Source organism: Chanodichthys erythropterus, chromosome 20 (genome assembly GCF_024489055.1).
Source record: "Chanodichthys erythropterus isolate Z2021 chromosome 20, ASM2448905v1, whole genome shotgun sequence".
NCBI classification, from domain to species: domain Eukaryota; kingdom Metazoa; phylum Chordata; class Actinopteri; order Cypriniformes; family Xenocyprididae; genus Chanodichthys; species Chanodichthys erythropterus.
The window spans coordinates 22,257,020-22,274,771 of NC_090240.1; the positions used below are offsets into that span (position 1 = coordinate 22,257,020).

Sequence of the window (17,752 nt, forward strand, 5' to 3'; positions counted from 1 at the left end):
TAAGCATACTTGGATTGCAGTGATAAATATAACTATAATCTATAGTCTTATAAATCATTGGCATAGCAGTGAAAATGTATATGATGTTTCTGGAGTAGGCCCTACAAATCCAAGAGGTATAAATTTGAAAAGAAAATTAAATGTACATTACAGGTAGAACTTGAAAGGAGGAGCTTATAAAGAACCTTTAAATAATGGTTATTGAGAATATAGACGGACAATGCTTTTTATATTTACTAAATCTGAACGAGGAAGTTATTGCAATTCTTTTTACAAACCCTAGATGGCAGTAGTAGGCAAACTAAATATTTTTTCTGTTGCTGTAAATAAAGTTATAAAATAAATATTATGATAAAACCATGGAAAGCTTTGGAACATTGTTTAACATAGAAAAAGATTTTTTCAGTCTTATGCAAAATACAACTACATTTTCTTTATTGTATTCGCCAAAAAGAATACCAATCTCATCTTACATATTAAACATTGTTAAATGAGCATGTTAAAGTCTGCCATCACAGTGTGGCAAAAAAAAAAAAAAAAAAAAAAAAAAAATGGATCACCAGTAAAAGACAAACATTGACTATTTAATAGCGACATAAATGGGTGAGAGGAGGCATGAGATAGGATGTGTGGTTACTGTAGGACAAATCCATTAAATGTCAACTTTACTACTGATGCGACAGAGACAAAATACACTGAAAAAAAAAACCATTGGAATAAGACTTCTGTTCTAAAGCTGATGAGGACAATGTTTTGTCGTGGATGGAACCTGAAGGAAGATGAGTAGTTTTTCCTCTGACCTCCAATTTCATGCTTTGCTTGGGGCTGCTGAAGATTTAAGACAGGAAATTAAAGCTTCAGACAGAACCGAGTCAGAACAGAAGGTTGCAGAAGGTAAATGTGCTGAAAGGATGAGTCAGAGGAACAGAAAGCTAAAGCATGGTAAAGGGCTGTGTGCGCTGAGAGTATGGAAGTATGCACAGGCAAACTAGTTAAGGAGTTGGTATGGAAGGCCACAGCCCAACTCATAACTCAAAGTTCATATCCTAAAATATTTTCTTCTTGTTGTAAAAGTGGAATAAGGGTTTATTTGAAAGTTAAACAGTGTGTTTGTGTGGGCACTTATTGATGTGGGTGGTAGACACTTTCCTCACTTTTATGGGAGGAAGTGTTTATTTAAAGTGACATTATGTTGCACTAGTGTTTGTGCACTCAAACATGCAGAAGCGAATGCTTTGTGGATATTTTTGTCGTATGTTTGCTTATATTATGGAGTATTAGAAAAACAGTTCATTATCAAATTTGACATGTTTTGGACTAATGATAATTCTGTCTCATCATTTTGTGCTTGTTCATAGAATGTAAAAAAAAAGGTATTTAAAGGTTCCCTCATCTTCTGACCAGTGAATTTCCACATCTTTTCCAGTCATTCAAGATTTTTGATAGATTCTTGATTTTTATATATATTAGTGCTGTCAAATGATTAATCGCACATCCAAAATAAAAGTTTGTTTTTACATAATATACTGCGTATAATTATGTATGTATATTTAAATGCACATACATGCATGTATATATTATATATCAAATATTTATATATAATATAAATTATATAAATATATATATACAGTATGTAAATTTAAAAATTTCTTGTATGTGTGTGTATTTAAATATAATAATTATACACAGTACACACACATATATTATGTAAAAACAAACTTTTATTTTGGATGTGATTAATCGGGCATAACATTATGACCACTGACAGGTGAAGTGAATAACACTGATTATCTCTGTTAGTGGGTGGAATATATTAGGTAGCAAGTGAACATTTTGTCCTCAAAGTTGATGTGTTAGTAGTAGGAAAAATGGGCAAGCGTAAGGATTTGAGTGAGTTTGACAAGGGCCAAATTGTGATGGCTAGACGACTGGGTCAGAGCATGTCCAAAACTGCAGCTCTTGTGGGGTGTTCCCGGTCTGCAGTGGTCAGTATCTATCAAAAGTGGTCCAAGGAAGAAACAGTGGTGAACCGGCAACAAGGTCATGGGCAGCCAAGGCACGTGGGGAGTGAAGGCTGGCCCGTGTGTTTCGATCCAACAGACGAGCTACTGTAGCTCATATTGTTCAAGAAGTTAATGTTGGTTCTGATAGAAAGATGTCAGAATACACAGTGCATCACAGTTTGTTGCATATGGAGCTGCATAGCTGCAGACCAGTCAGGGTGCCCATGCTGACCCCTGTCCATCGCCGAAAGCATCAACAGTGGGCACGTGAGCATCAGCACTGGACCATGGAGCAAAGGAAGAAGGTGGCCTGGTCAGATGAATCATGTGGATGGCCGGGTGCGTCGGTTACCTGGGGAACACATGGCACAAGGATGCACTATGGGAAGAAGGCAAGCCGGTGGAGGCAGTGTGATGCTTTGGGCAATGTTCTGCTGGGAAACCTTGGGTCCTGCCATCCATGTGGATGTTACTTTGACACGTACCACTTACCTAAGCATTGTTGCAGACCATGTACACCTTTTCATGGAAAACGGTATTCCCTGGTGGCTGTGGTCTCTTTCAGCAGGATAATGCATCCTGCCACAAAGCAAAAATGGTTCAGGAATGGTTTGAGGAGCACAACGAGTTTGAGGGGTTGACTTGTCCTCCAAATTCCCCATATCTCAATCCAATCGAGCGTCTGTGAGATGTGCTGAACAAACAAGTCCAATCCATGGAGGCTCCACCTCGCAACTTACAGGACTTAAAGGATCTGCTGCTAACATCTTGGTGCAACACCACACCTTCAGGGGTGTAATGGAGTCCATGCCTCAACAGGTCAGGGCTGTTTTGGCAGATAAAAAGGGGGACCAACACAATATTAGATAGGTGTTCATAATGTTATGCCTGATTGGTGTATTTATATGTACAAATGGGTTACTATACAAATGCATATGGCTTTTTAAGATTTTAATCATTTGACTTTTCCAGGCCTGCTGATGGACATCCTGTATTTTTCCATTTTTCCATGACTGTGGGACCCCTGGTACTTTTCCCAATGTGTTTATGTGATTGTGGGATGTTCAGACCCTCCACCATCGATGGTTTCCACTGTTTGAATCACAAGCACCAATGTTGTGATATGGTAGTAAATATGTTTTTCAACACCTCTGAAATTTTTGGTTGGTCTCAATTTGCATTACAACAGCAAGGTCATGCAATCTCTGCACTTTTCTGTCCATCTGAAAAAAGGTTGACTGTGTTTAGATTTGCCTATAGTCTGTTTGTGTGCCTGATTTAAAGAAATCAGTTTATGATTGTAAATTAAATGTTAACATGAAAGTGGATTTGCTGTTGGAAATCTAAAACATATCTAAAATATAACACAATATAAAATAAAAACAGATACAAACTCTATAGTATGACCACAGAGAACACTAGTCACAGATCTGACAAGGAGACCAAACTGCACTCAAAGGTTATGTGTTCTGTAAGCAGAACAAATAAAGCTTTATTTGCATAGTGGGGCCACTGTCCAGACACACACACACACACACACACACACACGAGCACATATTGTTTTTATCAGTGTAGAATCCTCAGGCAAGCCTCACAATGGAACTCCAATAAGCAAAACAGAAAGAAAACATTGTCCAGAACAACCACTTTAAAAGGTAGTGAAGCCAGAAGCCTGTTTGTAATGTGCTGTCATGTAATTATTCTGATGAAAAACATACTCTACCAGTCAACAGATAGGACACACCTCTCATTCTGTATTATTACTATTTTCCACATTTTAGAATAAGAACAGAAAAACAACACAAATGGAAGTATGGAAATTATGTGAGCAGAAAAATGTTAAACAAATCAAACCTCATTTTATTTTAGCCTCTTAAACACAGCCTCCCTTTATCTAGATTACAGCTCTGCTGCATACACTGGGCTTCCCCATCTACTTTTAAACAGTATTGAATGAGTTTCCATATTTGTCTGTTTGTTTAATAAAATATATTTTAATTAAAATTATGTTTTTTGCAAATAAATACATAGATGTTTGTTTGGACCATAAAGTCAGTCAAGTGTGTCCATACCTGTGGCTGGTAGTGTGTGTTTACACAACATAGGACAATTAAAGATCTTTAGTGTCAGCAGGGAGAATGTGTGAAACATTTTATTGTTCTTCGTATGATACATAATGTTCTTTCACCTGCTTCAGCACACACAAACACAAACAAGCCATATTAGTGATGAATTCTTAGATGCAATGTTTTTTTTTTTACTAGTCCTGCCTCTAAACCCTAACCTAAATCAGAAACCTGTTGACATATTAGATTTGAGGCAAAGCATGAGAAAGTTAAGTATTATAAATATGATATAGATATATATCAGTTCAGTTATTTCACTTTAATGGCAATGAAAAGGACCTATTAGTTGCCATTAAAGTGAAATTACTGAACTTAAACATACTAGCTTGATAAAAATGCTCATTTTAGAAAAAAATTTCAGATGGCACTTAGAGGCTTTTGCATCTGATGTATTCATTACATATATATACATATATATATATATCTATATACATATATATATATATATATATATATATATATATATATATATATATATATAAAATACAAATTTCAATTGACAATTATAGATTATAGACTGATATTTTTTTCAAACTTTCAAAACAAGATTTTGTAAATCCATCTTTTATATTCTTTTAAAAAATACAGTTCTTTCACTTGAATTAATATGAATTACAGACTTTGAATTTCAGTTAATTTTAATTCTACTTTATTAATTCTAAATTTTATATATATATATATGTATAATATAATATAGTTCAGTTCTTTCACATTAATGGCAATGAAAAGGACCTATTATTTGCCATTAAAGTGAAATTACTGAACTTAAACATACAAGCTTGATAAAAATAAAAATTTCAGATGGCACTTAGAGGCTTTTGCATCTGATGTCTTCATATAGCCTATATATATATATATATTATACAAATTTCAATTGTCAATTATAGATTATAGACTGACAAAACAAGATTTTGTAAAGCCAACTTTTATTTTCTTTTTAAAAATACAGTTCTTTCACTTGAATTAATTGATATGAATAGGCTATAATATGAATATAACTTACAGACTTTGAATTTCAGTTTATTTTAATTCTATTTTATTAATTCTAAATTATTTATTAATTCTACTTTATTAAATCAGGATTGTATTGTAAATTCACTTGCTACCTCAATTCAGGAATTGTACTTAAATTTAAAAGCCATTCTCAATTCACTCCTGCAAGTGTAACCTGACAGTGTTTTTCATAGTTTTCATTAATTACATTTTTATTTTTGTATACTGAGCTAATATCTTGTATCCAACTCCAGTTCGAAACATTTTTTTTTACGTTTTCATTTCTATTTAGCGTGTTTATTAAGCGTGTCAGTGTGTTATGGCTGGTCACCACAATGTCAGAAATTTCTTGTTTAAATATCTATGTGGGGACATTTTTGCTCCACAGTGTAGGTAAAACCAACCACCCCTCCCCACACACACACACACACACACACACACAGGCTGCACCTCTAGGGGGACTCCCGACTTCAGTGGATAGTAGCAGCGCGTGAAGAAGCATGAAGACGAACGTGACTGTATCAGAAGCGTGCGTGAGAATGTAACCATCGCCCAGTCACTCGCCGTACACACACGCTGTCGGACAAGCGACAGTTCCACTCCGTGATTTCGCTACTGAAGCACATTACGCTGCTGATTAATGGGGGCTTTCGGTGAGTGCTGCTTGCCCTACGGATGTGCTTTCGCTTACTCTTGAAATGTGTGCTTGTTTTGCAGTGTTGTCGGGCTTGTTATTAGCAGCAGCAGCAGCGGCGTAAGAACCTCAGGCAACATGTTAGAGTTGCAGTAATCGTTGATGAAAGCGAATTAACAGTAGTATAAGTGCAGAAATACAGGATATGTAGCTGCGTTTGTCTCTCAAGATCAAGTTCTTCACGGTCAGGTATGTTTAGTTTGCATTCAGCAGCAGTAACCCTACTGCAACGGGGCTCTATAATGCCATTGGAACCAGATAAATTCTCCACATTTCAGAGTTTGTTTATGGTGATCATTTGTTTAACAACTGTGGCGACATTTAAATGTTTCGTGTCTAAATCATGCCATTGCATATATAGGTCATAATATATGATCTTTTGAGTGTTAGGTCTGTAGACTCTCTCATGGTCTTGCTTTTGAGGTATATAGACTTTGGCAAAGTTGGACAATATGCACTATGACTTATTATTTGTTTTCTTTAAGCATCTATACAGTTTGATGTGTTAAAGTTCAGAATCTTTCTTCTCACATAGGCATACTTGTAGCTTTACTGCAGCAAAGTTAAAGGTTTGAAGTTTTTGTCATCCCTTACATTTTTTTTCCCTCATGTCAGTAATGAATGAATGGTTGAATCTTCCTGCCAAGTTAAATTAGTGCTTGCAATAGAATGTGAAACCACAATGTCTCTAGAGTGGGATCCATGAAGGAAAAACCAGCCCAAGTATCCCACAGACCACCGTAATTTTATTTAGATAGCTGTGTTTGATTTTGATCAATACACGTTTTGCCTTTCAAGCTCATACATTAAAGGACAGATGAATTGTAATGTGTATTTTTGTCATGTAGATGTTCTTTATTCAACAAATCATTTTTTTCCAATAAGATTGTAGAGTTAATATTTACATATGTTATATATATCTTGGAACTAGTCTTAAAAAGTTTTTCACAAATTGTATCACATTTTTGCCGCCTTTACTAGTAGATGATTTTAAATAATCCTGGCGTGTTACAAAAAATTTCAATAAATATGTTTAGATGAATTTTAGTGTTGGATAATGCTAAAACATCTTGATGTCATTGTGGTTAAAATCTGTATTTCAAAGCTGAGCTGGAGTTGGCTACGTCTTATTTAATTTCCAGACAGTTGTTAAGAAAATCGTTTGAAGTCACTAATGCCCCTGACATGAGGTAAAGCTGTGACTCATCTGAGCAAATTTGGGGAAGCATGGACAATTTCATCTGAATTACAGAGCGTGGACTTATGATGGCACATGGGCAGTAAGTCCTTTGTTGTCAGACAGCAAGCTAGAAACTGGCCTGTGTGTGTATATTTTGGGAAAATCTCCCTGTCCTACAACACACTGTTTTGTGGTTAGCTTTAAAAATCTCTGCAGTTGGACAGTCGGATTAACCTAAGTCTTTTCAAACGTTTGTATTTGTGATGTTCTCACTCATAGATTTACTGTGCAATTGATTGGACACTTTTAGCATCTGTCAGTTCTAACAATAGAGTATTTCCTCTTTGGATTTTTAGCTCCTTTTACTTGCTTTCACGTGAATTAACATTTCTGAGAAATAGCCTGTTAATTACAGCTTGAAATCAATACTCTTCTTTACTAACCTATTGAGGCGTAAACATGAATAAACATAAATTAATGTCAACAACAAATTCAGCAACAGCTATTAAAGAAAGTTATTAGCAGTAATCAGACACTGATAATTTCAGAGAGGTTTGTCGTGTGCTTTTTTTCTTCTTCTTCATTTTCACGCTCCGCTCATGCTGCATCTGCTCTATTTGTGTTGAATCAACAGACTCAGGTGGCTGAGAGATGCAGAGGTCTTGGCGCTATACAAGGATTTTCTGTTGACCCTGTGCTTAACTGAGTGTCCCGGAACTTGACAAACCCTTTGCTCAGAAAAATGCTGGTAATATTATCTCTCTACACTAGAGTAAATGCAGTGCCTTGCTAAAGAGAGCAGTGCCGCCACACAAAGGGGAAGCCACACAGGTAAGTCGACCTCGCTAAACTACTTGGCAGTGTTCACTGTGTAAATAAGCTGTCAGTTAAAAAGTTTAAACGATGTTGACTGAATTTCATGATCCTAAAAACCATTTGATCTAAAGGCTTATGCTTAAATGCTTGTAGAATATAAATTGTGCTTAAGTAGGAATTAAGTAGGAAAAGCATGGAAATTCCTACAGTATTGTTTAAAAAGCATCCAAAGTGAAATGACCAACAATTATAGGACTGTTTCATTTAGACTTTATTAAAGGGGACATACTATGTTTTTAAAAAGTGAGAAAATATTAAAGATTTTGCATGGTTGATTTTATGGGGTTGTAATAAGTTTAATTGTATACTGTATATTGTTTTTGACAAATATAGCCTTTGATGCTGATATGACATGATAAATAATTCAAATTAAAAAATATTTATTTAAGCCAGTATTCTGTTCTTATGGACCTTTTTTTTTTGCTATCAGAATGTCTTGGGTCAATGGCTTTAAAACTGCAAGAGTGGACAACCATAAGACGGCATGGGGTGAGCGCAATGGCAGGAAATCGAGGCTTAAAAGGGGCTCATCCCTATGCAATCCACGCTACATGAGCTGTCTACGGGATCCCGAGTCCATAGATCCCCCGTCACAACACTACTCCCGTGCAGCAGGGGGCGCCACCAGCAGCAACTTCAGCACACGTTGCGTTTGGCAGGAAGACCATTACGGCAGGAAGGGTGATGTGGGTCTGAGGGCTGTGGACCTGGCGTTTGAAGATGCTGAGACGAAGCAAACGAAAGATGGTGAGGACCCCCATGGCGCTGGGGAGGAGAGAAAGGGTCCTGACAGGTGTTTTTTAAATTGCTTGTTGCGTCTGGCTGATGTTTTTCAGTCCAAGAAGTTCAAGTCGGCCAAGCTCGAGCGACTGTATCAACGGTACTTCTTCAGGCTCAACCAGAGCTCTCTTATGATGCTGATGGGGGTTTTGGTTGTGGTTTGCGGGGTTATGCTGGCGTTCCACTGCGTCCAACGTCCGCCAGATGTGGCGTTTGCCTCTGTGCTCTCTGTAGCCATGGGCCTTTTCTTAGCCTTGATGGTGGTGTGTAACAGAAATGGCTTCCACCAGGACTACATGTGGATCGTGAGCTACTTGGTCATGGGAGTGTTAGTGGTGGTGCAGGTGTTTGGTTTGTTGATGGTGGATCCACCCAGTGCATCTGAAGGGATATGGTGGACTGTGTTCTTCATCTACATCATCTACACGCTGCTGCCAGTGCGAATGAGGGCGGCTGTGATCACCGGAGCTGTGCTGTCCACCATCCATATTATTATGGCATGGAGACTCAACCTTGAAGATGACTTCCTTTCCAAACAGGTATTAGTCCACTTTTCAAACATTTAAAATCATTTTAAAGGAATATTTGACATTATATTGAAATTATGTCATTATTTAATTGCCCGCCCATGTTGTTTGTAACCTGTTTGTTGTTGTTATTATCTTCTATGGAACTCAAAAGTAGACTTTTTTTTTGAAGAACTGTTATCTAACTCTTGTCATACAACAGTTCATATTGACCATGTCTGTTAAAAAAACAAACAAAAAACCCCCACCATAAATGTACAATAAAAGTGGTCCAGGCACTATATTCCAAGCTATATGATTAACAACTAAATGAACACACCAAAAAAACAGTTTTTTGGTTATTCATTTAATTAATTTTAATTTTTCATTATTCCCTGATAACCTTGCCCTCCCTGTTGATGACTGTCAAAGATAAAGAAAAAAGATTTAAAAAAATAAAAATAATAAAGTGTGACTTGAGTTTGCAAGGCCAAGCAATGATTTTATTTGTTTATTATTATTATTATAATTTATTTGTTTTATTTGTACAATTTGAAGTATTTAAAATCTTTGGTATAGTCTGACAATTTTTTTTTTGTAAACACTAAAATGCCCAGTTGTTTTCTATGTTGCTGTCAAATAATTTTCTAATTTTGTATGCAAATGAGGGCTAGTGGTGAGAATTTTATGCTCGTTTTTTTTTTTATGTTTTTGTCCTTTTTGAGCTTGACAGGCGTGGTCACTGTGAACTGTTTAAAAGAACTGTGTAAAATTAATCAATAAATTCTCAAAAATGTTCCACAGAAAAAAACAACAGCACATGAGTTTCAAACAACATGAGGGTGATTAATTTTTGTGGTATTGGTCTATTAGCACTATAACTTTTTTATAAAAAGAGTTGCACATTATTTACACCAAATGTTGCAACTCCAGTAATGCCAGTAACTGATCAATTGAAGGCACAATCTTTCACATCTTTAAAGGGATAGTTCACCCTAAATTGAAAATTTTGTCAATAATTACTCACCCTGATGTTGTTCCAAACCTGTAAGACTTTAGTTTATCTTCAGAACAAAAATGAAGATCTTTTTGATGACAGAATGCTGTCAGATTTCCTTCCATAGACTGCCTTCGCAACTGAAACTTTGACGCTTCAAAAAGTTCATAAAGAGATCGGAAAATGAATCCATATTAATCGAGCGGTTTAGTCCAACTTTTCTGAATAGATTTAAAGCTCAACCTAACCTGAATGATGAGCTCAAACGTGCTTCTGGAAGAGGTTTGTTCTTGTGCGTCATTCAGGTTAGGTTGAGCTAATGCTTGTGTTCGCTGATCAATTTTTATATGCGAGTAAAAGCCTAAAATAAAACTGTTCATCATAAAAAGTGATCGAGTCTCTTCAGAAAAGTTGGACTAAACCGCTCGATTCATAGTTTTCCGATCTCTTTATGAACTTTTTGAAGCGTCAAAGTTTCAGTTGCAGAGGCAGTCTATGGAAGGAAATCTGACAGCATTCTGTCATCAAAAAGATCTTCATTTGTGTTCTGAAGATGAACGAAAGTCTTACGGGTTTGGAACGACATGAGGGTGAGTAATTAATGACAGAATTTTCATTTTGTGATGAACTACCCCTGTGACTTAAGGAGTCACAGAGATCAGTGGATAATTGGTTGTTGTTTTTATTGTTTTAATACTTTTAAAGGAATGCCTGGCACAACAGTTCCAGACTGCAATGTAGATGGATCGTAGTTACCAAAATTCTCCTCTTTTCAAACTTTGTTTTGTCCTTAACTGCTCTTAATATGATGCATTTACCATGCAATGTTTCTATGCTGTGGCTAACATACAACATCCCCAATGTTCGATGTGATCTAGTGCCAACACTGTTAATGCTGGTTCAGTGAGCTTGGGCTTTTGTGTGTTTGCTCCTTAGACAGCTGGGCTGTGGTCTCTCCACTTGGCACTCAACATGATAGAAATGGATTAGGATAATGGCTGCTGATTGACTCAGGCCATGCCCCAGAGCATGTACTTGTAGATTCTCGTCATAGACATTTGGGATAGGTTCCAGCCCTGTGGACAATCAATGCAGGACAAAAGTCCATTGGTTGTGTGGCTGCTTAGTGACTTATATAAATGCTCTCTTACAGGGAGCAAGCAAGGTATACCGTCCATGTTTGCTCCATGATCTTTTGTTCTAAAATGCATTGGTGAGAAAAGTCTTGAGTTGAGGATGGAAGGAGTTCAGTACTCTTGTAGTTTTCAAATACAGTGACCGATCAAATTTGTTTATCCAATACATACACTACCGTTCAAAAGGTTAGGTTCAATAAGATATTTTTTTTTATGAATACTTTTATTCAGCAAGGATGCATTAAATTGAAATTATAGTAAAGACTAAAGACATTTATAATGTTACAATAAACATTGAAATAGAAAAGATTTCTACTTAAAATAAATGCTTTAGAATTAAAGGGGTATTTCACCAAAAAATAAAAATTCTGTCATGAATTACTCACCTTCATGTCGTTCCAAACCCATAAGATATTTATTCATCTTCGGAGGACAAATCTTAAAGGGGACCTATTATGCCCCCATTTACAAGATGTAATATAAGTCTCTGATACCCCCAGAGAGTGTATGTGAAGTTTTAGCTCAAAATACGTTAAAATTAACACTTTTTGGGATTGAGCAAAAACATGCAGTTTCAGTGCATGCCCTTTAAATGCAAATGAGTTGCTGTGCTTGGCCTAAGAGGGCGGAGCTTCAAGAGCTCATTCTCCCCTGTCAGGAATCAGTCAGGACGCACTATAATGTCAGAAACTGCGAATATATGCTGCAATAAGATAGAACAGGTATAGTTTAGTTCAATTACGGTTATAACTTATATTGTCGTCTTGTTTTTATCCACTATATTAGTACAAGCCAGTTTACCGATTATATTTATAATGTTTATTGTACTTCACACAAAATATGAAGCTTTTGTTTTCACTCTAGAAAATCTGTGTAAGAGCTTAATAAAACACAGTGCAAGTGTGCATTAAAATATTACATATAAACTCACTCTCCCTTGCATTATCATCAACATACACAGTGAAGTACACAGAAACACATTACAACTAACAGTAAACAAATATATAAAGACATTATGCCTTTTCGGGTGGTGCTTAATAAACTGGTAAACTTTATATCCGTAAATCAACTCCGATGAACTGTAATAAAGTGCTCTCACCTTTATTACTGCTGTATCCAGTATCACTCTGGAGACTGTATGTTTTATATTGTCCCTTTGTATTGACATTCTTCTCAAAGCAGTCCAGTGTGAAATGATTCACGCAGACATAAACAAATTTCGGTAGAGTTGAAGGGAGCATTTTCTTCGAAAACAAAATTAATTCACCTCGTCTTCTGCGGCTCAGATTTAGGGAGTAAATGGAGAAGGCTATGTGGATTAATCCATCCAGCTACATAACACCTAAAACGCTTGGAAGACATTCTCGTCAGTGCAGCAATGGCAGACTGTGAACTTGCTGTGAACTCGCTCATCATGGTTTTATGTTAAAATAGCAGTGTCTGTCAACATTCATGGGCGGGGCCTGTGGCTTTTGTGACGTCACACTGCCAGGGACCTGGAAACGGCTTGTTCTGAGACACTGCTTATGATTTGTGGGGATTAAAAAAAAAGGAGTGGTTGGATTTTTATCACTAAAGGGTGGTTGTGTACACACACTGCCAACACACATTTATGTCCAAACACCATGAAATAATGATTTTTGCATAATAGGTCCCCTTTAATGATCTTTTTAATAAAATCTGAGAGCTTTCTGACCCTCCATTGACGGTCTACGCAACTACCGTTTTCAAGCTCCAGAAAGGTAGTAAAGACATCATTTAATTAATCCATGTGACTCCAGCGGTTTAACCTCAATTTTATGAAGTGACACAAGTGTGTTTTGTACAAAAAACATAATGTACCACTTTATTTATAAAATAGTAATCTCCAACACGCGTTCCCGCAACAACGTCTGCTTTCATGCAAACACAACATGTTGCAATGTGGTGCTCTTGTGAATGCGCATTGGAGATTAATATTTTATAAATAAAGTGGTAAATTATGTTTTTTTTGCACAAACAAAGCACTCTTGTCACTTCATAAAATTTAGGTTTTCGTTAAATATTAAACAATTAATTTAGCTCAACAGCAGGTGATTTTGAAGTTCAACAGAAAATGTCTTAATGTATTATTATACACAGAATTTGTTACACAAATGAAAGTAATGCACACTAAAAAATGACATGATTAAAACTCTCTCTGAGAAATTGTGTCTTTAAAATCCTCCTCTTTAAAGGACTATCTCTAAAATATTAGCTTAAATAATTTGATATAAATGATCAACTAGTTCATGGATGACTAGTATGGAAAGGGGACAAGCTTTTCTTCTTCGTCCCGTGGCCAAACGGGCTAATCTGAGAAGTGCAGCTATACCTCAGAAAGCTCATCTACTGTTCATTCCCTTTATCTCTCTCCCTTCTTCCATTCCCTCTGTCCCCCACCATCCTTCTCACACCCCTGCACTCCTTCTCGCTGTGCTGTTTGCGTGTCCCTCCGAGATGACCAGCGGTGCAGTGCAGATAGAGCAGGTCAGTGGGCGATCACCAGCGGGACAATAGCTGTCTTTGTGAAGATACACACTGATGGGGTGGTGTGGGGCGGAATGTGGTGACAGGAATGGCTGGCGATCGACAGTATGAAATAGCGCCGGACTGACGCTTATGGCTGAAAAAAGACAGCCACCCCAGGCCTTTCTTTCACTTGCTCTTGATCGCTGTCTCTCTCTCTTGTAGTCACGAATTCCATGTTTATATCAGAGCTCATGAGATAGCCCTCAGTTGTGGAAGCTGCAGAGGCTTTATGTGCATGGCATGCCTCTGTGTGGGTAAAAGTTCTGGTCTAGTGGCAGGGAGGGAAGATAATTGATTTTAATTTTGCTGTTCAGATTGGGGTAATTGAAATGAAATACTTTTGAAAAGTAGACATGTCCTGCAGTGTGACGTGCTGTAGTCCATCCAAAACTATTTCAAATGGTTTTTAAATCTTTTATTATTATTTCAGTTTTTATGACCACATTTTAAATGAGAGGTTACGTAGAAGATTTTGACTAAAAACATTTCATTTGTCACACCACACTGTAAAAAAGTTTGCAATTTTTACAGAAAAATACTGTGAAAATGTTACAGCAAAACACATGTTAATTGCTTTGCTGTAAGTTACCATACCATATATGGTGAAAAAGTAAACGTCATAAATAATGTAATTATAGGTATTATGAAGGTACTTCTGGGATTATCCTTTTACTGTTTTTTCCTATAAATTATATTGTAATTCATAGTTTTTACTTGAATTACAATATAATTTGACAGTATTTTACAGTAAAATTACATATAATGTGATGTGAGTTTCTTCTTATTTTTGGTATCAGTAATGTACAATTGTGTGTTTTGTTACATTTTCTGTTATTTAATTAATGTTTATTGCATTGTTGCAGTGTCGTGTGTTACCCTGATGGTGTTTTGTGTTAGTGTGTATGACCCTGCGCACTGTCTAAATACGAGTATTAAGCATGTTTTATGAACTGGCTGTTTACGATGAATTCTGATTCATCATGTGGCTTTCTACTGTGCCACCTGCATTATTGTGGCGGTTATCTGTACATTTTAAAGGAAAAGGCAGATTTTAGTTGTTAAAGTAGGTATATTAACATTATATCACCTACACTAAAAAATAATACACTGTATCTACTCTGTGGCAACAGATTACAAGCAATATTATTAATTCAATTCAACAAAAAAAGAATTGAGTTAAAATCAATCAGATGAGCTCCTTTTAAAAGTGAAAAATTTTAAAAACTTTTGAGTAACTGCAAATAGCACAAAAAAAATGGGGTTCATTGGACAAAAAAACACTATATTATTGAATACTACTTAATGAAATTATTTTGGTACAACACAAAACTAAGATAATATTATTATATAATAATAAGTGGATTATTTAAATTAATGTATTTTAATTAATTAAATCAGATTTTTAAGTATAAATAACAGACGTCAAAGATTAAGAACTCTTTATTTATCAGAAAATTGGGCAGTACAAATACAGACAAGGCACTGATTTTCCAGGTACAGATGACTGGTGGTGTTGTAGTCTGTAATGTAAAAGATCACCCCTTGTTGCAATCTGCAGATTTTACACCGCCATCTCATTGCGTTGAACCTATTAAAAACGCATGAGAGAAAAAAAAAAACACACATGAGTACATTTTAGACGTTTTAACGGTTATCTTCACTTTTTTTTTTTTGCATTTTAAATAATTTTTGTAACTCTAATACCTAATTAACTGCTAATACCTAACTGCTTTAGCCATTAATCAGTCTAAAACATGATTTCCTACTTTGTTGGTGGTAATAACACACAACCTGGACAATTAACAACAGTTTTTAAGAAATAAATTAAATTATCTTCCTTACCTTTCTCAAAGAATTAGCTGAAAAACAGTGTTGTCAGATTGTCATTGTCGTCAGCAGGAATCCAGTAAAGCCAGGCCTCGTGAACATAAACCATTAAATGGCAGTGCTCAATGGGTTTACAGCTGCTTATTTAGCCTTCTTTGTTAATATTAACACAAAACTAAGCAAAGCCCCCCAAAAAAGCGCCATCAGAAATGTCCTTTCACTGTCTGCTGCGGGAAACTCGTCATTCCTTAAAAGCACGCATTGCAATCGGAAATGCTTGTCGATTGAAAACAACTAATTTCCATCATGTTGGATTTATTCAATATTCTCTCTGTTTGTAATTACTCAATAAGAATAGATAAATTCTTAACAATGAAATCTACAAACCCACAGAATGACTTTTTACAGTGCACTGTAAGACCAGGATTATGTAATATAAGATTTTAATCACTTTTCACCTTAGTTCTAGTGTGCCACTGTAAAAAGAATCCTGTTAAATTTACAGTAAAAAACTGGCAGCTGTGGTTATAATAATGTTTCCAAGTCTTACAGAATGCCTGTATATTTTACAACTTACAACTGTACATTTCATTCAACATTGTTCCAAATTAAAAAATTTGTCTTTGTAATTTTTTTTATTCAAATTTCACCTACTCTTTCTCTATAACAACTTTTTGTTTTGGCGTCTGCCACTTTAAATGCTCAAGCTCTTTAAAGCAAAATCAATGATTCTGATTGGTTGTCAATTTTTTATTTATTTTTTATCGTTTATCAGCTGGAAAATATTCTAAAAGCGATTCCAACTATATTGTTTCTCTGTGCAATTAACATTATAGCTGTGGTGTGGACTCTGCTATTCTTCTATATTTAGAACAATTTTCAGAACTATATCTTATCGTTATCATTATAGTTATCATCTTTGGTGTGAGTGGGCCTTTATGGACAACTGTCAACTTGCAGCTGTGTATAGATAAAAATAAAAGGCAAAGCCTTTCATTCAGTTGAAAAAAAATTGTATAGTCACCTGACTGCTTATTGTCACTCATGTTTTTGTTTGTCATATGGAGAGGCTGCAGACTCTGTGATTTCACTGGCACCGTGTGAGTCCAGACTATGAGAGCACCTGTTCTGTGGCTTTTGTTCCAACATTGTCCCGTGGGGTTAAACTAGGCTCATGAAGAGACCAGCAAATTAAAGACATAAATGTAACACCTTTTTCAGAGACACCAAGCTGAACATGTTATTTTTAGCCTGAGACCTGGTTACACGCTTGTGTATAGTAGCTAAATTAACTACTGCATAGCCGAACACACTGTATATATAGACTTTGATTCCTGAAAATGGATTCAAGCGACATTCCAGGGAAATTAGAATAAACAGAGACTTAATACTCTCTGGAATTGTTCTAAACATTCATGGAAGCAGAAATCAACATTAGTTAGTATACCTGATATTATGTGAACAGCAAAGAGTGACATTTTAGCCAGATGCTCGTAGCATATACGGTAGCTAGCTCAGGGGGAAAAACCTGTTTGTACAATGATGAGTTGATTTGAGACGCGTTAGAGATGCGCTGATGGTCATTTCACTGCAGCCGAGAAACGGATAACTGCACTTGAGTATATGAGTGCCATGCGTTTTAACTGTACATCAAATTCTTATGAACAATGCATTTGTTTATGAAGAATGAGGGCATGTAGATATTCCTGTGAGCTCAGTGGTGATGCCATGCTGGTTTATAGGCATGTGTTTTCATGTGCCACTAATCCGATGGCAGTATTTGTAGAGTTCTGAATGATTTTCGCTCACTAGTTGTTGGACATGAATGTGTGTTGGCAGTGTGTGTATACAACCACCCTATAATGATAAAAATCCAACCACTTTTTTTTTTTTTTTTTTAAATCCCCATAAATCGTAAGCAGTGTCTCAGAACAAGCCGTTTCCAATCCCTGGCAGTGTGACGTCACAAAAGCCACAGGCCCCGCCCATGAATGTTGACAGACACTGGCGTTTTAACATAGAACCACCCTGAGCAAGTTTACAGCAAGTTGTACAGTTCACCATTGCTGCACTGATGAGAATGT

General features: G+C 36.1%; 1 protein-coding gene across 6 annotated transcripts in view; it reads left to right on the forward strand.

Annotated features, from left to right (window-relative positions):
* The first annotated feature begins 883 nt into the window (after window positions 1–883).
* adcy6b (adenylate cyclase 6b) overlaps window positions 884–17,752 on the forward strand; it is a 52,092-nt gene continuing 35,223 nt past the window's right edge. For 2 of the 6 annotated variants that reach the window (XR_010892829.1, XM_067370722.1), the window contains exons 1-4: window positions 2,981–3,129; window positions 5,511–5,775; window positions 7,631–7,827; window positions 8,303–9,191. Coding sequence is in view for 5 of the 6 variants with exons in the window: in XM_067370722.1 (XP_067226823.1) it covers window positions 8,304–9,191 (888 nt within the window). In the remaining variant the exon portion in view is untranslated. Of the gene's footprint in view, window positions 895–2,979; window positions 3,130–5,510; window positions 5,776–5,899; window positions 6,006–7,630; window positions 7,828–8,302; window positions 9,192–13,741; window positions 13,800–17,752 lie in introns of those variants that run through there. The other 4 variants (XM_067370725.1, XM_067370724.1, XM_067370723.1 and 1 more) reach the window with 4 other exon arrangements.